Genomic DNA, 25,179 nt, shown 5'->3' on the forward strand with positions numbered 1-25,179 from the left:
GTACACATCCTCAGCTAAGGGACCGAATCACCACAAAATGTGTTCTGGGGGTGCTACTCTACTGAAGGAGAGGTTCTTTAGGATGAAACAAGGTAAGATTGTTTCAGGACTGCAAATTAGAAATAATTAATGCTTTTGGAGCTTCTAGAGAAACATAGGCAAAGAATTACAGAATCATAGAATATCCCAAGTTGGAAGGGACCCACAAGGACCACTGAGTTGAACTCTTGGCTCCACACAGAACCACCCAAAATCCAAACCCTATGTCTGAGATGATATTCAAACACTCCTTGAAATCTGGCAGGTCTGGGCTGTGACCACTGCCCTGGGTAGCCTGTTCCATGCCCACTGCCCTCTGGTGCAGAACCTTTTCCTAATGCCCTAACAAGGGCATTATCTTTATCAAAGGTGGAGGATGACGGCTGAGCTGTGGACATGGGGTGGAGTATGTCTGGAGTGGTGTGGGTCGGCAGCAGTTCTACTGTGGGCTCTTTGCCTCCTGTGGCGTGCTAAGCACTCTTGGCCCAGCTTTTGACAGCTGTCTAGGAGGCACCCTCAATCATCTCTTGAGAACTCCAGGAGTCAGAATGTGCATGGTATGAAAAACACTGCCAACATCTTTCTGAGACAATAAATATTTTATTGGTGTGTTCTGCACTTGGAGGAACGGATAGTTCTCGTGTTAGAGGTCGAGGAAGTTTTATTATGGGAAAGTAGAAAATTCTGCAGGATTTCACAGCTAGCTCTCCTAAAAGAATATGTTCCTTTGGAATTTCAGTTTTCACTGGAATTTATTTCTTGTTGACAAAAGCCTCTGATATAGGTAAAGCTCAAAAGGCAAAGTCTGTGCTTTTCTCAATTTGCATTTTTTGCATAGAAAAAGCTTCTTCTACTGGCAGAAGTGTGATCAAACACTGCAACTGTAATAACAGCTTTTCCTGGCTGAACTGTCTTGATTCTGTTCTTTGCATCCATGAAATAGTTATGCTTCTAGATCTGGTACTTGCTTGTCTGCATTGGTTCTTTGGAACCAACGTCATTCAGGAAGAGAGATGATGTCTAACCCAGCAAGGAGATCAACGTAAGAGGAACTCCTCTGACAAGAGGCAATATAGGTCAGCATTGATTTCTAACTCTCCTCACCAAAAAAAAAAAAAAAAAAAAAAAAAAAAAAAAAAAAAAAAAAAACACCGGAGAGCCAAACAAACACCACCAGTTTGAGCCTCCACCCAGAAATCTGGCAATCTAAATTACACTCTTATTGAGCAGTGCTTCCCTCCTCAGGAACAATGAATCAAATGAAAGGGCTTAAATAAATAAATCTTTACACTTCCCTGTTCTTTCTACCTTCCAATTAATCATACGTCATTTTGGAAAACGTAAGTAATCCACAGCAGGAAGCACAACTGCGATCACAAAGCACATTGGCAGCATCCAGCTGTCCCCAGGAGCTGTGAGGTAAATTACTTTGCCTTTCAGTCCTGGTCCCCTGTGAGAGCGGGGTGCCAGGCCACAGCAGGTGGGCACCGTCTGCAGCCCATCCCACTCCAACCCTAATCCCTGTGTGCCTTGTGCTGGGCCAAGCTCCACTGCTGGCTTTGCCATGAGTTGTTGCTAGCTGTGACTACTGCTCTGGCAGCCAGCTTCCTGACAACTCCCTGCTCTGGTCTTTTCAGCCTACCTCACAGCAGGGCCCATGGTGTTTCTTTACAAAAAGTGCAGCGAGGCAAGCATCCACGTAGAGCCCCAGCCACACCGAATGCACTCACTGAATTAAGTCTTCTTTCCTGAAGAGGAAAAAAAGAAAGAATTTTTCCACATGTATACACATTTCTCTGTTCCTCAGGACTGGAACAGCTTATTCAGACTACAATTTACCCCAGGTATATTAGGCACAGGGTTTGTGCACACCGTTTTCTACACTTTATCTTTGATGTTTTTAACGGAAAGGCCCAAAACTCTAGAAAATAAATGTGTGAATAAGCCTGATACCATGCAGTCCATTTCATCTCATGTAGTTCCCCTTCCTCGCTAGCAGATGCCAGCAGCTGTGGTTCCTTCTCCAGACTCTGGAGAACACTGCACACCAGCAGAAGGAAAGGGCTGCTCTTCACACCACATTCTTTCACAGGAAAAGTCAACCACGTTTGCCGAAGCTCCCATTGCTTCAGTGGCAGCATTCAAATGCAGAACTCTGAGCTCTGAGGTGCTTGGTTAGCATTTGGTAATAGGAGTTTCCTAAGTTACTGATGCTCCTTTTCTCATGCCACACCCTCAGCCCTGAGAAGGTGAAGAACTGCTACCAAACAGATCAAGTGTCCAGCCTGGAAGGAAGAGTTGAAATTACCACAGAAAGCCTGCCTAGACAACATTTTTGGTACTGTTTCACTGGACATCAAGTAGTTCAGATAAGCTTTAGAGAAGTACTCTTGAGTTTTTGGGTGTTTAACCCCAGATCTTTTGAAGTTTTCCCCTGATGTTTCAAGTCCTCGTCCTTTGAACAGAGCTTCTTCCGAAGGAGATAACTGACATTTGTTTGTGTCTTCTCAGAAGACCTATGGTCTCCTGTAAGATCCGCAGCAGGAAGGCTAAATTAACCCTGCTGTCATTTGTTGAAGTTTTACCAAATGGCATTATTTATACTAGCTGTAGCCTTAAGTCCCTATTTCCAGGGGCAGTGTATCCTAAAATAGTGCAGAAAGGATGTTTTTCTTTCCTTTGTATCTTTGAGGCATGAATAATGCATACAGCTACATCTTTATGTTCTCTAAGGTCAATCACTATTGCATGAAGTTTGGTGGCTGAAACAATGTGAAGGTTTTCATTGAAGTGTAGTTTGAAAAGCCTGAAGAGCAGGTAGTGGATCAAAGATCACCTTTTCACCAAAATTTTTAATTTTGCTGTCAGTGGAGGTTTTCTAGCTCTTCATTACTCACAGCATTCCTGTTCCTACCAGCACCCCACCCTTCTTTCTTCTGGTACGTAGGCAGAAATTCCCTGCAATGTTCCAAAGCATAGAGATCTCTCTGTCTTTTTCTCATTTCCTTCCTTCATGCTCTCCCTTTACATTTCAATGATGTAAAGCAGCCAAGATAAGAAATAGCTGTCCCTTCCCAGGAGGAGACAGGGGACGGATGTGCAATTGAGAAGAACAATTCCTTTCTTCCTACTGCCTTCCTCTGGATGGGGGGTAGACAGGGGTAGGGGAAGTGAGAAATAAATTAACCTCCCCTTTGCCAGCTCTACCAGCTATTCCTAGCAGAATAAACATAGCAAAGCATGTTAGCGCTGTAGTGCTGTCCCCTTGAAAGCAAAGGATTGGTAAAAAGGGATAAAATAGGAAATGAGTAGCCAATAACTTTTGTCTTTGGTCAAAATGCAAGAAAAAAAAATTGCCAACTTTTTTCTGTGGTGCATCCCATGACTCTTTTAGAGTCTGGCTTAAACTGTTGTCTTCAGTAGTCATGTATACTGATCCTATGTGGCTAGAAGAAGGTGAGAGTTAAACTGTTACCACTGTAGGGTAATGGTCACTATTGTGCTTTTGTACAAAGATTGGCATAATGATATTTGGGTTTAAATGTTTAATAAGGAAACTTCTGTGGAGAAAGGATTTTTCTGCCATTATGAGATTTTAAGGGCAGTTTTGAACATGCTTCTTAACATTGTAGCTTAATATAGAAAACGTAACTGATGTTTCAGTTACCTAAATTTAATAAAAAACAGCACAGACAGGAAAATCTTCTCATTTGCCATGGAATCTAGCACATTCAGCAGTAGAAATTCACAGCCAAGTGTATAACTCTTTATGAAGGCGATGAAGTTGTCTGGTATGTGACAAGAGGCTCGGTGTCCATCATTAAGGGATGAGGTTGGGTTCAGTGACACAGAGTTCAGGTGTACTCATTACTTTCACTGGGAGTGAGAAGCAAAAGGGCACTGGAAAGTTAAAAGAATTCCTAGGAAGCTTATTTCTGTGGAAATCCTTTCTCTTGCTTGGTTTATTGATGGGATGGGGAAATCCTGTAGGGGCTTTGTTTTGTAATCTCATTCCAAGGTCTTCTTACCCTGCCCACGGTAGGCAGGTTGAAACTAAATGATCTTTGAGGTCCTTTTCAACCCAGGCCGTTCTATGATTCTATATTCAAGGACTGTTGTTGTCATGCTGTCTTGCCTAGCTGCATGAGCTGTGACCTAAACTCCAAAATCTGGCTCACTTGTAATACAGACACGTGTGAACATTAAAAGGGAGAAGCACTTTCCTTAGCTACTAAAGCCAGTGTTGTACATAATGTGAGACAGCAGGAATCACCAGCACCACAAAAGGTTTAATGTTAATGTGACTGTAATGCAGGGAGTTCTCCAAATGATCTGGTACTCTACATGTTGTACAGAGAGTAGGAAAGAGCGTGTGTGTGCACAAAGAAGACAATGGGCAACAGTCAAAAAAGCTTCAGAAGAAGTGCTTGGGTTACCAGAAATAAAAAGTGCAGAATAAGTTTTCTGAATGGACTGTGTGAACAGCCAGCATCATGAAAACTGGGAGCTGTGAAGAAATGCTCCTACTGTGCTAAAAGACTGTACTTCAGCAGCAAAATTGAAATTGAAACAGAGGTAGCAGCTGATTCGGGATCTCCTGCTACTGAGAAGTTCTTGCCTGAGTGTAACCCAAGTGATGTGTTCACAGAAAAGGATAGTAAGGCAAAAGAGCCAGAAGAAAAACTATTATACTTCACAGCTGGAAAAAGAATTACACTTCTGTGTGTGTGTAAGTACACGCTGAGGAAATAAAGAGGATGAGGTTTGGAGCAAATGCCTCCAATACTCACTTTAACATCTTTCCATTTCCATTAAACAGGTTCCAGGATCTGACAGCTAGGAAAACCCTCTTCTTACCTTTCAGGATACAAAAGAGAAGAGTTCACAAACTACTTAATATAAACAGAGTAGTAGTTTACTGGGGACCATTGCTCATCCCATTTGGTGAGGAATGAAGGTGTAGTTGTGCAAGTAGTAGGCGCTGCACACTTGGTGCTCAGCATCTCAAAGTATATGTGCTTGGTGAGAGCCAGTGGTGAAAAACCTCTGATGCTGGAAGGCATATAGGACTTAAAGCCTTGTTACTGATCCAGTATGGTTCAGTACTATCGACTCTTTGTGAAAAAGATCTGCCTTTCAAGAATCAACTGGGGAAAATCATTAGAATCTTAAAAAAATTAAAAAGGTCACAGAATGAAAGATCTAGTTAAGAGGCAGCTCGTTAAGCTATTTTACCACACCTTCATCAGTTCAAGCGTTAAATCTCTGTAAAAGCACACGGGCTGCTCTGAGAGTAATGCCTCCTATTTTATTGTGTTGGCCCACAATGTCAGAGACAGACGTTGGTGGTACGGCAGTACAGGTTGAACCTTCCCACCAATATTCCATTACATGTTGTGGTTGTGTGACAGATGGCAGCAGAGGGGCACTCTGACACAGTGATGTCTGACACGGGAGTACGGATGAAGCAAAGGTACGTCACTGAATTCCTCTGTGCAGAAAAATGGCACACACTGACCTTCATCAATACTTGGTGAATGTTTATGGAGACCAAACAGTGGATGTGAGCACAGCAAGGCAGTGGGTGGTGTGTTTCAGCAGTGGTGACAGTGACAGTGGGTCACCTCTGCTGGTGTGATTTTTGCAATTGCAGCTTGCAGCCTCTTGGTCATCGCTGGTGAAAATGCAGAGATAATGCTGGTGACTGTGTTGAAAGATAGTGTTCTATTCCTAGTATTTTTTTCTATCTAACAGTGTTATTGTACTTTTTGTTTCTGCTGTTTCCATGGAAATAAATAGGAGGCATTACTTTCAGAGTGACCTAAGTAAATTGTGGGAAAAGATTTTGCTATGAGGGGAAAGTAGCAGAGTTCTATCAGAAACATTCAAGATCTATCATGCTCACAAAATATGGCATAGAAATTGTTCCATAATCAAGGAAAAGAAAGACAAGTTAAGTACTCAATTTTTTGTGTTACCTCCCACTGCCTGAAAATAGAGCTGTGGCTTTGTGTTTGAGAGCAAAGGGCCTCTGCAGAAGAGTCTGACAACCTCTGAGGCATAACTACAATAACAATGAGTCCTGAGTCCTTAGTCTACCCATAGAGAGTTGTTGTCCTCTACCATGCCTTGGAGTTGGCAGAGTCATGTGTCTTATGTCAAACCAAAGCCATGGGATTTTCACAAGGTGATATCTGACCAAGACATTGACAGTCTCACTGCTAATCTGTCAGCTGAAGATGTCTTCAAAGCAGAGGCATGAGATATCATCTGTGAAGTTTCAAGGAGACGAACAAGGAGATAGAGCTTGGATTTTTTTGGTAAGCAGTACCATGGCCCATAGCCTCTTCAGAAGGGGAGCGGAGGTACAATGTTAGTCTCCTCTCTCTGGTCACAGCAATAGAACCTGAGGGAACAACATGGAGCTGCATCAGGGGAGGTTCAGGATAGATATCAGGGAAAGGTTCCTCACTGGAGAGTAATCAGGCCCTCGAACTGGCTCCCCAGGGAAACAGCCATGGCACAAAGCCTGCCAGAGTTCAAGAAGTGTCTGGACAGTGGGCTCATTTTTGGGTGGTCCTGTGCTTTGCCAGGAGTTGGACTTGATGATTCTATAGGTCTCTTCCAACTTGGGATATTCTATGATTCTACAGCCCTTTAATGTGAGTATTGTATTCCCAGCTTATTTCTGTGCCTTTGCTGATAAAGCATTTCCGAGCTCCATTGCTGGGCTTTGGGCATTCTGGCTAAAAATCAGCATTTTGAGTTAACATCGCCTGTGAAAGCTTTAAAAACGAAGATGCTTTTTGCAAAGCTGAAAAGATAAATCCAGACTACTGGTTGTCTCCCCTTCTGATCAGATATTCCTGAGGCACATGAGTTGTGTGGCTTACATAGAGAATGTGTTTTGAATCAGGCAGCACTTCCAAGTTGCTATGGCCTTTGATACTGACAAGCACTAAGGGTTCCATCCTACTTCTTTTAAGAGTCTGGACTATCTCATTTCTCATACAGTGAAATATAAGTGTATTCCATCATTTATTCTTGTCTGTTTTCTACTCCTTACTGTCAAGGTATGAATATTTCTGGATTTTCTTTGATCTTTTTGCAAAGACAAGCTTATAATAAAAAAAAAGGATGTGAAAGAAAAGCCAAGTGACATCACTTTAGTCAGTTTAAAGAAGCTTGATATTTTGTTGTTTATAATCTCAGAATGTTAGTTGTTTGTACTGTGATAAGAGCATTTTTGGTGTGGAGACTGAGCCACAAGACTTATTACAGCAATGCAGACAGTGTTTGTCTGTTGGTTAGAGTAATGGACTGGAAGGCAGGAAGGTCTTGGCTTCTAGACCGAGCTGACCTGGTGACTCATCGTGTGGTGCTGGGAAAGTACATTCAACTCAGTACTGCAATATTGCAGAAATCTCCCCAGCTGTTGGGCTGAACTGGAGCAGGTTGTAAGTGACCAGTCACTAGTACATATGGGAAATATGAGCCTTTTTACTTCTTCAGGATAAATGTAAATTCTGCATTATCTTCTCCTGAGCCACTCTTTCATGGTGTGGCTGTGGTAACGTTCTTGAAAATCAGTTGGGTATTTTGAAGGAAATTGAACCTCCTGCACAAAAGAACTCTTCCCACTCATCGAAAGAAATTTGTGTAAAAGTGGGTGTGAGAACAACAACAAAAAAACCTGAAGTAAAAAACACCTGTTATTTGTTTCTTAGTATTAAGGAGAACTTAATTTGTCCATTCCAGGTTTTGGATTAAAGTATAGATTACAAATATACAAAATAAGTATTGTGTTGAGGTATAATTTTGTCACTGAGTATGTAATAAGTAACTAAAGCGGTTTTTTGGTAGAAGTTGGAATTGAAAGATATCATATAAGTATTATGAGCAAGAATATAAAGATGCTTCCCCTGTTTCAGTTCTTAAGGTGTTTCTTACCTGCACTGAGGCAGCTTGTTTGCAAATGACAAGGGAAGAAAAAAAAAAGTTTGTCTACATACTTTCTTCTCTCTTTTGTAAAAATACATAAAAAGATTTTGCTGACCAACAGTATATGGATGAGAAAGGACTTATCACTAATGAATGACTATCAGTTTTTACATCCACAGGGAAGAGATCTTGTCTCAACACCTTTTTCTCTATTTTAGATTGCTTGCCTCGACCCCATTGCAAATAGCAAAACTTTCACTGGGATCTGCATATCGTCCCACTATGTTACATCCTCTAACATACCCTCTCAATCTGTTACATCTCCTGTAGCAATCAGCGTTACCCGGAGATCTTTTAGCAGTAACAACACTGATCAACAGAGAGCACTGAGGATAGAGCTCAGTGAGAAGGTTAACTTTTGAAATCCAAACTGGACAGTGAAATGGGTCAGTGAGAAAACTAGTTCTCATGAGTTTTTTCTTGATTGAAATAGAAAGGAAATGGTGGGTGTTGCATTTGGCCTGGCAGTTAAACAACAAATATAGTTCTTTTCCCAGTTTACAAATCTCTTGCGTATTTCCCTTATTCTTAAAGAAATGCCGGTCCAATTCTGAGAAACAGTTCTGAAATGTTTCATAGCAAATTTCCACATTTGATATTTCCAGATCAGTCATTTTTCTAACAGCTGACTCTGAAAATGAGCCAGAGCTGTAAGAGCTGGCCTAGAACACTGGTCTAGAACTACTCAGCACCATGTATGATAAAAACAAGGTCAGTCAGTCTGTGTCATCAGTTATAAACCATGCAAATCCATTCCTTTCAAATCATGCTCTCAGTGTAACTCCTTAATTCCAGTTACTGGTGTATAAACCTAATTGCAATTTAGTAGGTAATGCTGCAGGAAGAACTTAATCTCTTTTCTTTCTCTCTGCCTGCTGTATTTAATTCTGTAGAAACAATAAAACTTAAAAAGGCCATTAAAAACTGTCACTGACCTCACCCTTCCCAAGGAAAGAAGAAGTGCCTTGATCCCATGGTCTCTGAATACTTAAGAACCAGGTCAGCTGGTTATGGCTGTAAATAACTACGTCTAGGAGGAAAACAAACTCCATTTATAAATGCGTTTCATACACAGTCAAGCACTTTTAAGTACGGAAATCACGAAACTGGAATAAAGCCTCTGTGGTGATGCTTCGGTTTTAGGAAAACCTGGCACCATTGCACTGCACTGAACAAATATAGACAATGCAGCCATGAAAACAGCTGTGCGGCTGTTTTATATCAATCCCTTCCCCATGAGCAGGGCTAATGCAATTGCATTACTGCTTGTTCAGAAGCAAAAATCTTTCCTACGGCAGCAGATTTGTTTGTTTGTAGTGTAATAGGTGGAGATGAGTTTTCAGAACTATTGGATGTACCTCAAGTATAATTTAGCAACTTTAAAATTTATCAGTCACTAAGAATAATATGTTCTTAAGCAAGTTTCCCGAGTCTGCCAATTTACGTAGGTGAGTAAACTAGACAGGTCAAATAACTGGCGTGGTTTATAAATAGACTACAAAAATCTCCATATATAGAATAGCATCCAGACTTTCTATTGTTCGAAGCAAGTGATATCATTACTTGGATGTCTTTCGAGAACTGAAAATGACTAGACTTCGGAAACTAAAAGCAGCTAAATATAGAAATCGCTACTTTAATGAGTGGATGCTGTATTTCATTATTGTGCTACCAGTATGTGAACAAATGCCTATCTGTGCTTGGAGATGAGAAGGGGGATTTTATTCCAGTAATATAAGATATTGGACAAAAGCCAAAGTCAGATTAAGGGCTGACAGTGCCTCTACCCTCATTCCCTTACGGAAAATATTTTTAAGATCCACCATGCAGTGTAACTGAACATATGAGATGATTACACTGTCCACTGATTTGTACATTCCCTAAGTGTTTACACTTGTGCAAATCAAGTACGAAGTGGATAGGAGTTTGCATAAAATAAAATGGGAGAATAAAAATTGAAGAGACGAACTGTGCTTTTCAGTATAGTTTGTCATCAGAGAGAGTGATTACATCTATTTCATCACATTACAGAGCTTTCTTCATCATCCCTGATAACTAGAAAATCCTTCTTCTGACTCCTGCAATATCAGCTTCTGAGACCACCTAAGTAGCTTCTGTGGAGACACTCTTTATTCCTAGAAATGCTGTGTTGGGAAAGCAGAGCTTACATTAAGATGTCCCAGCACACTTTCTCTGAAGTCCACCATTGCATCAGATGAGGAATGGCATGTTGGATGGTAGAGGAGGATTTGTTGTGTCTTAAAAGGTAATAAGCTAAAATGATATGCATCTCTAAAAGCTGGAATCAAGTTTAAAAGATACCAAACCAAGTTTTGGTTTATCAATCCATATTTTCCTTCGGCTGCTTCTGCACTTTCAACCTTTCAGATCTAACTATACATTCCTCTTCTGAAAAACAAATTCCAACTTCAGATTTACTAGACACATCCCTGTGTTTTTGGGTTGTTTTTTTGTTTTTTGTTTTTTTTTTTCTTTTTTTTTTTTTCTGTAAGCCTTTCTATGGTCCTTCATCAGCTCCTGGAAGCTGCAGCACATTCAAGCAGTGACCCAGTGCTGCTTTGTAGGGCTCTCTTTCTGATAGCTTTACAAATTCAACAAAAATAGGCAGCAGTAATGAATTTTATGTAAATATGACTATTTTTTATTGTTAAATATTTTAATACATTTTAACTGATTTTTTCCCATCTTAAACTCTAGTCCCTTTCTTAGAATAGCATCTCTATGAGGAAAAAAACCATCAAAATGCAGCTGATCCCAACTTCTTTACTTGTAAATACCAGACCCCCTTTCACTGACTTCTTGACAGAAACCTATGTCACTGCATGGACTTCTTGCTTGGAAGGGTACTGTTTGCAAACAGCCACATTCTGGTCAAGTGAGCAAGCAAGACCCCTGGACAGTTATGCAGATATCTGTGCCTTATATTTAGGTAGATTTGTAGATTTAGTCTGTGACACAGCCTCTTAAAGACCTTCCTTTTTTTGTTTTTAATGCCTGCCATATCACAGCAACTCCTTCTGGATTCCATCTGGCTTGCTCAGTAATTGTGAGCTTGGATGAAAGCTACAAAATTAGAAGTGCTTTCATGAAAATGTGAAGGGTAAGTTCACACTGCAGCATGTCTGGTTTCCACAGTTTTTAGAAGGCAGTGTCTCGAGACTGGGGCAAGAGAACATTTTCGTTTGAAGAGGGGATGGTAAATAGTACCTCAAATAAAGTGAGCATGTGGAGCTGTGAAATTTCACTTTGAAATGAAACTATACAGCCTTCAAATCAAGGCTGCATGCCAGAAAGTTCATATAATCAAGAGCCACAAGCCAGCCCATAAGAGGAAAGTCTTTTATAGCTTCACATCTAAGAGGTGCAGGATTCATGTTTCCCGTTGCTGGCTTTGACGTCCTTGCTGAGACTCACTTGAAAGGACAAGATTCTGTCTGCTGGGGACTTGGCAGCATCAGAGACTTTGTACTCTCGTCCTCCAGCCCCTCAGCCCCAGACATAAAGCACAGGCATCCCAGTCCCCAGGAACTGTGCTGTCTCGGGATTCTTCTCTGCTGATGTTCCCATCAGGACTCAGAAACAAAGCAAGCTGCTTATATGCTTGACAACCTGCCTTACAGTTTTCTCTATAAACCCCATCACAAGAGAAGTGGCTCTGGAAACTGCACAAATCAGTAATCCATAAGTGCTTACCACAGGCATTGCTGTTCCCATTACACTGGAAAGATAGCCTTGGGCATTAAACTGACCAGCTTCCTTAGTATGGCTGGTAGTAAGCATCCTTGTGTTGATTCTGGGACCAGTTTCCTCCTCCAGGTTTTTTTTATGGAAGGATATGTAAATATATGGCTCCCTCTACTTCTGGTGGGAGGTGTAAACTTTCAGAAGATAGCGAGGTCACGAGCTATTCCAGTTGCCATGCATCCAGTCTAGAAAAGATTGTGGCTCCCATTCAAATATGAAAGAAAGAATTATTTCTTAGCTAAATAATTCTCAGAACAGTCAGAGATCCACACCCACATCTTTTCCTTCCTCTCTAAGTGTGCCAATGCCTTTCTGCCATTCCCTCGACAGTTAAGGTCTTCAGTATGACAGTGGTCATACTGTCCAATGCACTTGCAGCTACTGCACTGCAAACAGGCAGTTTCAGATGGCTGATTCCTCCCTTGGCATGCACTTCTCCTAGGACAGAGCATTTTCCAGACCAAGTTTGATGCTGGCTAATTCAGGCTGCCCCACTAATAGTGTCCTCCGTACTTGTTTTGAATGATTGTTTATGGATGTTTCTAGAGAAATAAATTTGATATCCAAGAAACAAATGTTTTCATCTTTTTAAGGAGTAAAAAGCTTGTTTGGAGCAAATACAACTGTGCAGTTACATTTGAAACCAAGTTCTTATCTGTCTGCTTCCTCAGAAACAGGGTTATCCAACCATATTCTTAATTTATTTTTTTTCTCCCTTCTTTCAAAGGCAGCAGAGGATTAATGCTTCTTAATCAGGGCTTTAATAGACCAAATTTGAAATTAATGTGAGTGTTGACAACTGACGGTCAGATGTGGAAACAGAGATTCACAGAGGAAGTGTAGGCCAGTTTCCCTGGCTGCGGTGCAGTGTTCTGCCTCAAAAGCAGGTTTGCTATCCTGACTGGACTTTTTGACTAAAATCTACTTTTTGGCTCACATGAAGCATCTGAGTCTGCTGCTTGTTGTGACACAGCAGGAGCACGCGATGTATCAGCACCCCCTACAAGTTCCCAGACCTTCCAAAATCTCCTGGGTATAACATAGCCTGTTCAGAAGGGCACCAAATTGGGCCGTGTCAAGGCAGAAGTTAATTCACAATTGCAACCTATAAAACTTTATTGAAGAAAATGTGGGTGTGTAGAATCCTTTGATTCCAGGTTGCAATATTTTTATTATAATTTCCGTGGGGTATTTTTTTAGCAACATGTGAGGAAATGGCTTATATTTCCTGGTCTTTCTGTACTCATAGAACTTTACTTTGAGGTCTGTCCTCAGATTGCCTTTGTTCTTTGTCGGAATACCAACCATTGAAGTGAAGGTACTTCAGTGGACACACAGAGATAACACATCATTAGTGTGTGGAAAAGTTTAAAGAGAGCTAGGTATATTTTTCTAGGTTTCTTAAGAGTTTGGCTGAAAGAAACTGTCAAAAGCGAAACTGTATGAATTCTTGGAGAAGAATCTGTCTTTTATTGGCTGAAGATACATTAACACAAGTAATAATGTTTTGGGACAAAAAAAACGTTGTGTGAAGGCAAGAGGACAAAAAAAAATGTGTTGGAGCATATGTGTTTTATGTATGCTGTTTCATATGTATATAAAAAGACAGTGGTTCCACCAGGCTAATATACAAGCTACAAATATAGATGGCACATGTTTTCCCTTGCTTGTTCTTAAGTATAAGTGGTGTTCAAATTCCTTGAGTCATTAATCATATATTCATTCCAGGACAGAGTGACCCAATGATGTTAAAAGGGTGGTTGGAAAATTCATTCTTTCTGTTCATTTCTTTCTTCATTCCCCCTTCTCCATCATTTTGGCTTCTCCATTCCAGCCTACTTCATGACCTGCTGGTCAGAGCTTTCCCAGGGTAGGCAAGTGTTTGATTTTCTCAGTCAGAGAGCTCACATTTCCTTGGAGCCTCTTGTGACTACTGTGCTCTTATGGGCAATGAACGAGGCAGAGTAAAGCTGCCCTACTCACTCTTCTTCAGTGCAGTCTTCTCCAGCTGCATTTTAAAAGCATAACTGAGCTGCAACCACATTTTGTAGTAGGTTGGGTTCTGTGAGCTAGGCATGCTCTTGGTGAGCCCCTGTGGATATTTCTTATAGAAGAAGGCCAAGAGTGAATTGCAGGTACTCATCTGCTATGGGACTGCTCTACCTGCAAGGTGAATCTATGCTAGAGAGGGCTAGCTGTGGACACTGCAGACATAAGTGTCTCTCTGCCTCTTGACCTGTCTCCAGGATCTGTCTCCAGCCCTGCATCTGTAGTAGAGGAACTGGGAAGTTCCTCTACCTGATCTTCAGACTCCAGAGCAATTGGACTGGAACCCAGATGGCCGAGTTGCACATACATGTGTGTGTGACCAGAACCAAAACTAGCACAGCACTGCTGCAGGAGATGGTCAGAGGGCTTAGGTGCTGCCAGGGTGAAGTGAGAGCCTGCAGAGGGCTGGGGCTCCATGCAGATAACAGACTTCAGATGTAACCAGTGGAGATGCTATGATGTTTGCTAATTAAAGAATACGCCTAATAATACTTTCTTGGCCAATTAACACACTACTGTTATCAGTAGTATTAACTCACAATTATATCACGACAAGAAACACAGTGCTACAATTCTATTGCTTATTGTTATTAGTAATATTCATACGCAGTTACGCTGCTATGAATATCTCTTACAAACCAACCATTGCTAGTTAATTTTTCCTCATCAATCCCAGTTTTGTTAGACTCGAATTCCAAGTTGCTGTTTCTGTCACTGTAATCCAGGCAATTTTACCACTGCAGATTTCAATTGTGTAGATGAGACGTGCAGCCTTGTATCCAAAGGTTGCCTGTTCTCCCCATAGCCCAAACACACTGTTGTGGCACCCTTCTCAGATCAAAACAAGTGTGTCTGCGTATCACTGTTGGTGTAAAATTCCTGGAAATGTATTTTTCCTCAGGAAATAAACACTTTTATGGTACTTTACAGTGACATATCCCATCTCTAAATTGTAAACTTTGCTGATATACTTGCATTTTATTTCCCTTTGTCTCAGTTGTGCATGCATGTGTAGAGTTCCTTTTGTCAAGGTTTTACAAGGATCCTTAAAAGATCTATTTTTAAACTTTAAAAGTCTGAAACTATAAAACCTGGTACTATAACTTCCCAATAGTCAGACTAAATGAATGTGCCATGATCTGCTTTTGAGAAATTATATACATTCATAGATAATAAAGCAGAAAATGCTACGTTTGCCTGAAGGCTCCCAGAGACCTCCCACTAGCCATCGAAAAGTGCAGAAGTGGAAACTGAGCTATACGGAGAGCCCAAGTATAATTCCGAATAGCGACATTAACACTGATCTCAAATGTTTTCCATGTATGTTCCCTATCTTTGAAGAAATCTTCCTGACATTTCATCATCTTAAGAATATATGGGCATTAAAGGACAGAAAATGAGAAGAAAAGAGGAAAAAAAAAATAAAACTTCCTAAGATTGTGGAAGAAAACAATTGTGTCCCCACGTGAGCTGCTGGTATTTTTAAAACATGCAAATTTAAAGGTTGGATGATGGATAGTACCCAAACAATAGGCCTTGAACTTCTTCCAGTCAAAATAATATTAGCAGCCTCCAGGTTTTTTTACAAGTGGACAACTATCTTACCATAGTGTTCTCCTTAGCAACAGTTTACCAAATTTAGAGTCACTCTGCTAATTAAACAGCAAAAAAAAATTCTTATTGTTCTCCTTGCTGTTTTCTCAGCAGGCATAATTGAAGTCTCTCATGATTTAATTACTGCATCTGTCAGTTTGTTACTGCAGTTTGTTAGGCTGCTATATGTTGTTATTTACGGCTCCAAAGCATTTCTCTAAAAGTTTGGGATTAATTCTGATGAGTGGCTGCACTGCTCATTACATTGGTCTCCATGCAGACGTGCATCCTTCAGAGGTTCACAGAGGCATTACATCCACACGGCATCCATGGAAACACATAGAACTATTCTTCACTTCTGAAAAGGCAGGGGGGAGAAACTCTGAAATTAAGGGTCCTGAGAGAGAGATGTACATTTCATCCGCAGAAAGAAAGAAATACAGACATAATAAGCTTGTGACCATCAAGTCATTTAGTTAAAATGGACCAACCTGGACAAGCTGCTAGAGTTTATAAAATGGTCTGGGCTTATTATTTCCTCTAAATAATAGTCTAAACAAAAAGCAAAGTTCAGAACATGACGTAGGGCACTGTTACCTCTGTGAAATAATTTCCTGAATCCAACACCTAACCTCTAAATAGCTCGGGGCATGGTTTCAGTTCTGTGGGCTTGTTTTTGCAGCATGGAATGCCTACTTGTTTTATTAAAAGTAAATACAAAACTGAAACAAAAGTATTTTAATATGTAAAATGGGTTAGAATACAGGCAGGAACCCTCTCATGACAAGCATAATGACTTATCTGGGAAACTCTGCATTGCTGTTGCATAAATACCATCAAAGGAGGGCTTAAGCAATGTCTGCCAGGTACCTGCTTCATACCTGTTACTTATTTGGCTCTCAGAGTGGAATCCAAAGCCTGGAGCTGTGTTTTCAGGATCTTGATAGTGCAAAGGGAGAAGTGAATACCTGAGAAATCAGCTCCACGTGCTGTGCATGGGTTGATTACAGCTGCATGAAGAATGCTAAGCATGGCAGTGCTGGTCCCTCCCTCTGCTTCAGGTCCTTGACCTAGGAGTAGAAGCAGGAGTGGCAGCATTATAGCCTTTGTGAGACACAGCATGGCAGCTCAGAGCACCTGCCTTGTTTTGGAGGCTTCTTTCTACCAGCAGCAGTGCACGTGAAGATTAGCAGCAGCTCTGAATAAGGGACTTCGGCTCCAGAACATCTTTCCTGTACTGTCAGACTTCAATCCTTCTGTCTATTTCTTCTGACTCTTCATTAATGATGGAGAGTCATTTTTTCCCTGTCTCAGCTTACTTAAGAAGCTGCTAGGGCACTTTCAGGGGTTTAAGACATGTGGTGAATGTAGCATAGAGAATAGAGATCTAGAATATCTAGAATAGAGAGCCATTGAAAAGGAGAGGGCAGAAGCTTGGCTTGTGAATTTGAGCACAATATCTATGTCTTCTTTTATGTGCACCCATAAATATTGTAAAATATAGCAGTGATTTAGAGCATGCATAGAAGGATGTGCTGCACTGTGACCTAGGACTTAGTCCATGTCCCTGAAGAATTCAAGCAGCTGCTCTTCTGTGACATGATATGTGTTGCATGTGTCAAAGAGAGAGGTGAGATATCGCTCAGCATGGAGCTGCAGCATTTTGAAAATGTGGAAGGAAATTAATAGAGTGACATTATATCTCTTGATACTGATCTCCAAGAACTGGAAATCCTCTGACTGCTGCTTCTGAGTGCAGCTTTAATAGGTTTCCCCAGGAAGTCATAGATCCATAGATCATAGCCATCTAATCCAGGTCTTTGCAATGAATCTGCAAATTAATGTTTATTGTATTGTGCCAGATATTGTAGTTGATACCAATTAATTTTTGTATTTTGCGTGTTCTGGCTTGCAGGGTGGAAAGAGTTACACAGGACCATGTGGAGGAAGAGACTGCAGTGGAGGATGCCAATGTTTCCCTGAAAAAGGAGCCCGTGTAAGTAACATTTCTTCCTGCAGAAAGTTCTTCGTGCCGTCAGCTCAATGCTATTTGCTATAGGTAGACGTGCATCAGAGTGCTGGGAATATTCAATTTGTGGGTTGTTTCTTTTTTTCAGGAAAGTGTTTCTGTTGTTGCATCTCACTTCTTTGAGAGCATGTAGATTTGAGAAAAAAAATACCTTGTTTTGAAGTATTGCAGATTCTTTTCTTAGAGGTAAGGGTCAAGGTACCTCACAATGCTAAATGATTGTGAACAAAATCACTCAGTAGCTTTCTTGAAGTCTTTCTAATGAAATTGTATCTGATGAAAAGATACCTCATACAGGCGGTTTCCTGCAGGACCTGGAAGGAAACTGCCTGGGACTTCCTGGCACTGGGTTGTTTCTGGTACTCTTTTCTTTTAGGGAATAAAGATGAGAGGCAGAGAACAGGAGATGGGGTGGAGGCAATGAGCCACCTGCCCATAAAGCTCTGAGCAGTTGGGCAGTTCCTTTGTGTCTCAAAGCCATGGCTGGCAGGCTCCTTTTGTACATCATGGTCTTTTGCAGCTGAGACAGTGACTCAGCCTTTTCCATCCACCCATCCCTAAGAATAGGCTAGACGAGATGTGGCAGATCATGTGCTTTCTGCTATCACTCTTACTTTCTAACATGCAGCAGTCTGTCAGTTCCCATTCCCATCACATTCCTCAAGCTTGACTCCGTGTCTGAGTGGAGGAAGAGATGGTAGCGAAGTCACTGTGTAGGTGGAAGGCGAGGAACACTCTTGTTTACTGCAGAAGTCCTGATGTCTCTGTGGAAGTCAGATGATCCCAGGGTTGCCATGTCATGAGCATTGTGATTGTTATAATCCCTTTCCCTGACCACAGTCTGCTCATGATCTGCTTCCCTTTGCAATAACCTAATGACAAACTGATGACACTGAGGTCAAACAAATCCTTCCCCTGAGGCACAGTTTCTGCAGGGGCTCTCTCCAGCTGTTATTGCCCTTCCCTGATCATTCAGCACATGAAGCTTAGCAGATGCCTCTTGCCACTTCCCTCCAAGGGCAGTGAAAGCCAACTGTTGCTGTGTGAAATGGCTTTAAGTATGATACTGCTATGCTTCTCTTCAGTGGGATTTTTGTTGTTGTTGTTCTAAGGTAAAGCATGAACCTACTAGTTCCCCACTAATGTTCATGAAAATTGTCATATGTTGAAAACCTACCAACTTCTGCGACTAACATATTTATCTCCTTTCATTTGACTGTGAATAACCCTTAATTTCAAGTTGCTACGTCTGCAGGAAAAGAGAGGTAGCTAAACAAAAGCAATGGCATAGCTTAGAAAAGCTGAAAATGTGAAGCTATCAAAGCAGAGAATCACCCAGGTGCCACAGAAGTTTAGTTGCTTCATATCTAGATTAGGAGACAAGGGCATATTTTGTGTACTCACTCTCCACTCTCACTCTTTCACTTATGTAAGGGAAGCAAGTAATCCCATTACCTAAACACACTGATTAAATAGGCATTGAAAAAGGGAAAAAGGATGTTATAAAACATTGATTACATTTCTCATTGATTATGTTTTGTGGTTAGTGGTGGAAATTGTGAAGGATTATTGGGGAAAGTGATTTAAAAACTTCAAAAATTGTGTTTAAATTCTCTGCAACTATATACTTCATTCTGAGTCAGCATACTTTGCGTGTATTTTGTGTCTGCTTGTCTCCTCGGATGTCACAACCTTGGTGAAACATCTGGTTTAAGAAACAAGAGTGGCCTTTAGAGGCTAGTCAAATTTGGCATAGCTTCTGTCCTCAATGGGAATATTTATTTTCACAGAACCTCTGTATAATCTGGCACGACACACACATTTTCTGTTTGAGGTGACTCATTACATGCACAATAGACATACTGCATGTTTGTACTTGTAAGACTGCCTGAAGCAGCCTGCTGGAGCCTGCTTGTTCGGTGACTGTGTCAGGTACAACGCAGCTGTCACTTGCAGGGCGTCTGGAATTTGGGTAGAAGCAGTGCTGCAAGAGCCAGCAGCCAATGGCAATACCATTGCCCTGCCATACAGTGTAAGTGCACATTCTTCTCATAGCACATCTCTCAAAACCAGGCAAACAAAAGCACTTTCTTCAGCTTCCTGCTGCTGTATGTGTATCAGAAACTTTTGAATGAAGTAAATTCACTGGAGTGGTAAACACTATTGCAAAATATGGCAGTGGAAAAGGTCTGAGAAAACCTCTGCCTTTTCATTCATATATGGTTCTGCTCCATTTTCTGCCGTAGTTTCAGTTACAATCTTAAGGTATAGCATTTTGATAAAGATGCTTTTCCTTATTGTCTCAATCCAATTGCACTGTTTTTAAATAAGTGCTTTGTTACTGAAATATGCTCAGTGCTATCTTCTGGGGGCTCTGTGCTAGAGGTACAGAGGCCCTGTCTGTCCAGATGTGTGAGGATTCAGCCAGACCCTGGTGACGTGTGCCAGGTCTCCAGATGCATGATGGCTGGAAGCCCTGTGGTTCTATCTGCACCGCTTTTGGTTTGAAACTAATAACTCTATCCGTGAAGGCACAGAGAAGTTGAATCATAGAATCATAGAATCATAGTATCATAGAATTACTAAGGTTGGAAAGGACCTCAAAGATCATCAAGTCCAACTGCAGCCTAACCATAGTACCCTAACTCTAACAACCCTCTGCTAAATCCTATTTCTGAGCACCCCATCCTAACGGCTCTTAAACACATCCAGGGACAGTGACTCAACCACCTGCCTGGGGAGCCTATTCCAGTGCTTAACCACCCTTTCTGTAAAGAAGTGTTTCTTAACGTCCAACCTAAACTTACCTTGGCACAACTTGAGGCCATTTCCCCTCGTCTTGTCACCTGTCACCAATGAGAAGAGACCTATCCCTCCCTCACTCTAAGCACCTTTCAGGTACTGGAAGAGAGTAATAAGGTCTCCCCTCAGCCTCCTCTTCCCCATACTAAACAGCCCAGTTCCCTCAGCCTCTCCTCATAGGGCTGATTTTCCAAGCCCTTCACTAGCCTCATTGCCCTTCTCTGGACCTGCTCCAGTACCTCCATGTCCTTCTTGTACTGAGGAACCCAAAACTGAACACAGAATCATGTGTCAGGCAGGCAGTTTCTAGGGACAAAAGGCCACTTAGCACAAGTCAATGCAACGAACAAGCCTGCCAAAAAAGAGTTGTGATATTCCTAGGCTGTGATTTTTACTATTTCCAGCCTTCTTTGGCTGAGCTTGGCCATGAGGCTTTCTCTGGGCCCAGATGGAGCTCGGTGAAATCCACTGGGGATGTGAAAATGAAGTGGCAGAAGCTTGACCCGCTTTCCATGGTGGTGAGCATCCTCTGCAGCAAGGCAAATGGAGTAGCTAATGTGCAAGCTCCCACCTCTCGTTTGAGCTGGGAGCTTGGGTATGGCACTTTCTGCCTCATTTCCGTGAGGAAGACAGATCTGGTTCAGAACTTCAGACAATCACAGGACATCACAAGAGATGATCACTTCTGCAATTCACAGCTCAGAGAAGTTTCTCTAAAGGCGTGTCTTTCCCAGACCACACATGATTCTGCCTTGCTTTTGAGTTGATGCCTCCAGAGCAAAAAGAAGAAAGGGAACTTGTTCCATAAGTTGTTTTTTCTACTGTTTATTGACACCCGAATCTTTGTTCCTGTTCACAGCAGGAACCTAGTTCAAACCTAGGTGTGTATTTACCCTCAGCTGGATACAAATATCTAGTCTTTAAAGGTCTGATCATACCTTACGGCCAGCTGCACAGTCATCCGGCCATTCTTGCAGCTGGCAAATCCCTCAGCAGAGATACAGTGAGAATCCAACTTCCTGCAGGAGTGTGTGGACCCATGCAACAAGCAATTGTGTGTATTCAAGCCTTAGGTGGAGGGTGCAGAGTGACAAGGGAGAGGAAGGACAGCGGCCTCATCTTCTCATTAAGCAATTTGTGAAGAAAAAATTGTAAGGAATACCAAGGTGCCTGGATAAGAAAGGAAGGAGAAGAGGGAAGCACTGACACTGTATTGAAATTCTACTTTAAATGAAGCACAGGCCCTCAGCTGAAGGAAGGGGAAAAAAAGAAGGGGATAAACTTCTGGTTTCTTTCCTTTTCCTCAAAGTTTTTATTGCAACTCTTAAAATTTTGAGAGTTAAAGTTCTTTCCAGACCATATACTGGGCAGAGATTGCATCTATTGGTGCGTATATACGCACCTTTCAAGTCTGTTAAAACATGAATGCACTTATGTAGGAAATGGTAACTCCTTTTAGTACAATGGCCAACTGTTAGACTTGTTGAAGTTCATAATCAACCTCACTTCATAATCAACCTAGAGGGCTTTGTAGAAAGTGGAAATGAATAGCAATCTTTTTGATCTTTCTGTAGAGAAAATGCACTCTATTGAAATCTAGCTTTGTACTTTCTATCTGAAGCAAGTGTTGAGCACTGCTTGCACTGTTTTTTTTTTTTTGCAGGGGGTTGGAATAATGGTAACTGAAATGAAAGGACAGCTTCGTGTTCCCATAAAGGCCATTTTATGGGAATGCCAAAACATTTCTTTTTAATCAGGACTAATTCACTAAATGAAATTTAATTCACTAAAGCTCCTTTATAGACATTTCTTGTATTGCCTTCACTAATGCAGTGGCCAAGGTTACGTTATTATTTGTTCACATATAATCATTCCTATCTGCTTTTGAGTGCTATACAATTGTGAAATCCGGTGTCTGATCTTAACTTACAAGCATTTTCCATGCAAGCTTAAATCTTAACACATGGACTACATCAAGCAGATGTTTTCTTCTGTAGTTAAATGAAGTCAACAAAATGCAACGCTGAAATATTCTAAAGTCACTTCCATTCTTATACCCTTAGGGAAACGGTTAAAACCAGTAAAATTATTTTATTAACTATTAATGTAATTTTTGAACTTCACAATAAACCAGGTTCTCAGGTGGCATAATGGCAGTAGCTCCTTGATAACTCATGGTTAGTGTAAGTTGGTATATCTGATGAAATCTGATGTTTTACCCTTTTTTAATAAAAACATGAGAAATTTCTTCCCGTCATCTACCCCTAGTACATCTAGCCCATTACTTTGCCCATAACAATGATGGTAGAATATTCTATTTAGGGGGAGCGCAGAGATCTGAAAACTTTCTGCAGTCCATTGCCTTGTAACCAAACTCATATTGTTGGAGGTATGCCATATTTCTATATTTCTTCATTGTTTATGTTTCTCCCTGAATTTATCTAATCCTTTTCCGGAGCTGCTCTGTCTTTACAACCTCCTGTGGCACCACGGAGTTCAGTAATCAAATAAAATGAAATTACTGCCCAACCTCTTCTAAGCCAGTTTCCCTCTAGTTTTATCAAGTACACCCTATTTCTAGTACTGTAAGTTTGGGAAAGGAGCAGTTCTGCATTTACTTTGCTTCCCGCTTCCAGAATTATGTAAACCTCAATAATTTCCCCTCTGCACTTTCTCTTTTCCAAAAAGGAACAGTCCCGGCCTTCTTAGCCTCTCCTTAGGAGGCAGCACTCCAGCCCCTCATCCCTTTACTCTTTTCTCTCTGGTCTGTGAGAACATGCGAGATTATGGGTATGAGTGCACCGAGGTCTTCTTTAGCAGCAAACTGACACTCTGTTTTCTTTTCCATACACTCCTGAGACTTGCCGATTCTGAAGTTTAACCGCCCCCCCCAATTTGGTGAGGTCCTTCTGGACCTCCCCATCACCAGCATGGCGTTTAACAACTTGATATCAGCTAATATCATCTACAGACTTGTGTGTTTCACACTTCAGACCCCGTTGCATCTCCATTTTGAAATATGACTGCCAAGCACTGTTCCTTTCTTCTTATCTTTTAGCCTATGGTACATAAAAGCACCTCTCTCCCAAACCCAGAGGCATTTATTTTAGGATGTGTTGGTGAAGAATTTTTTCAAAGCCATACTGAAAATTCAAATATATTGTGGTTACTGGGTCCTGCTTTGCCGTGCATATCCTTGTGCTCAGATATAGTATTCTTTATGGCAGATGACTGCCTGGCCAAGCAAGAAGGACAGACAACCTGGCCAAAATTCCCATGCTCTCCTCTTGAGTCTGTTTTTCACATGGCAGTTGTGCTGGCACCAACCATGACTGTTTGCAGTGATGTTTCCACACCTTAGCAACTCTGCAGTTTCACACTCAGTTTCTTCAGAAGTCTCACATGAATGTCACCACTCCTGCTCACTTACTAAGGTCTGCCTTGTCTATTTTATCTTCCTGTATATTTACCTGAAATTAATCTGGCTCAAAGAACAGCTTGGATTCTGGACTATCTCAAACACCTTCAGCAGTAAAGACCTTTGCAAAGTTTTCCCTGAGTTCTTCTGCTGTGGTCTTGCTGTCCCCAAGTGCACCTTTTAAGTCTTTGACATGGTGTGGTGTTGTTACTCCTGTTTATGGCTTCTTGCTTTGCTTTTTACTATCATCTTGATGATCTTCTACAAACTGTTGGCATTCTTTTTCAGACATCCCAATTGCCAGTTACTCTTTTTTTTTTTATGAGCTTTCTTGTTCATTTAAGCAATGTTTCAAATGTTAACCTTTTTCCCTGCAATAGCCTCTGAAGCATTTTTATGAGCTGTGCAGGGGTTTTATTGAACTGTTTTATTTTCTTTTTGATATGCGAAACAATTTACCAGGGTTTTTTAATACAGTGTTTTTGAAAAGCCTCCAGGTTACTTTAGGCTTCCTGCCTTTTGGACTCCTTTTATGGGTTTTTACTATTTGTCTGATTTTTATGTATTTCCCCTTCTTGAAATTGAATACCTGTGTGATGCATTTGCTTGGCTTACTCCATCTGACTACGTTATTAAGTTAAAGTTGTGTTGTGAAGCTATTACAGTGCATTCTCTGACTAGTACCTCTTGAACCAGGTCCTGTGCACTCAAGGCTAGATTCAGAGAGGCATTATTTCTTGTGGGTTTCAGGACTCAAGAGTCACTGTGTCCAAATATTTTATCTCTTTCTCTCATCTGAATGGGGTGTTGACTTATGCGGGTAAGTAAAATAGCCAGCATTACTGACCTAGTTTTTCAACTTCTCTAATTTCTTAGAATAATCCATGATCATTGTCTTTAACAGCAAGTCCCAAATGTAAACACAGTGCTGGTTTTCTGTTGTTTCCCCCTACAGGAATTCCCTCCTTTGTCCTCTGTTGTTATTTTTTCTGTTACACTTCATATTAGACTTCACATCCTGTGCCACTGCTCTGCCTGTTCCTTGTCTCCCATCATTCCAGTATAGCTGACAGCCTAGCAACTCAGTGTGCCACTGATTATCCACCTCCCATTAACCTGAAACACCTCCTGCAACAGAACTGTCATAATTTCCTACTCCTATTTTTTAGATTTCTAGCACTGCTACGGAATCATAGAATTACAAAACACTTGGGTTGGAAGGGACCTTATAGACCATCCAATTCCAACCTCCTGTGGTAGTCAGGGTTTCTCTTGGTCTACATGAGGCTGCCCGGGGCCCCATCCAATGTGGCCTTGAACACCTCCAGGGATGGGGATCCACAGCTTCTCTGAACAACCTGTTCCAACACCTCACCACCCTCTGAATAATGAATTTTGCCCTAACATCTAATCTAAATCTCCCTTATTTTGGTTTAAAACATTTCCCCTTGTCCTATCACTATCTGCTCAAGTAAAAAGTAAT

General features: G+C 41.2%; 1 protein-coding gene across 7 annotated transcripts in view; it reads left to right on the forward strand.

Annotated features, from left to right (window-relative positions):
* COL4A2 (collagen type IV alpha 2 chain) overlaps positions 1-25,179 on the forward strand; it is a 142,110-nt gene that overhangs the window by 23,358 nt on the left and 93,573 nt on the right. For 4 of the 7 annotated variants that reach the window (XM_015277855.4, XM_015277856.4, NM_001162390.2 and 1 more), the window contains one exon: positions 17,363-17,443. In XM_015277855.4, the coding sequence (XP_015133341.3) occupies positions 17,363-17,443 (81 nt within the window). Of the gene's footprint in view, positions 1-10,071; positions 10,307-11,069; positions 11,162-17,362; positions 17,444-25,179 lie in introns of all 7 variants that reach the window. The other 3 variants (XM_046941168.1, XM_046941165.1, XM_046941167.1) reach the window with 2 other exon arrangements.

Source organism: Gallus gallus, chromosome 1, assembly GCF_016699485.2.
Source record: "Gallus gallus isolate bGalGal1 chromosome 1, bGalGal1.mat.broiler.GRCg7b, whole genome shotgun sequence".
NCBI classification, from domain to species: domain Eukaryota; kingdom Metazoa; phylum Chordata; class Aves; order Galliformes; family Phasianidae; genus Gallus; species Gallus gallus.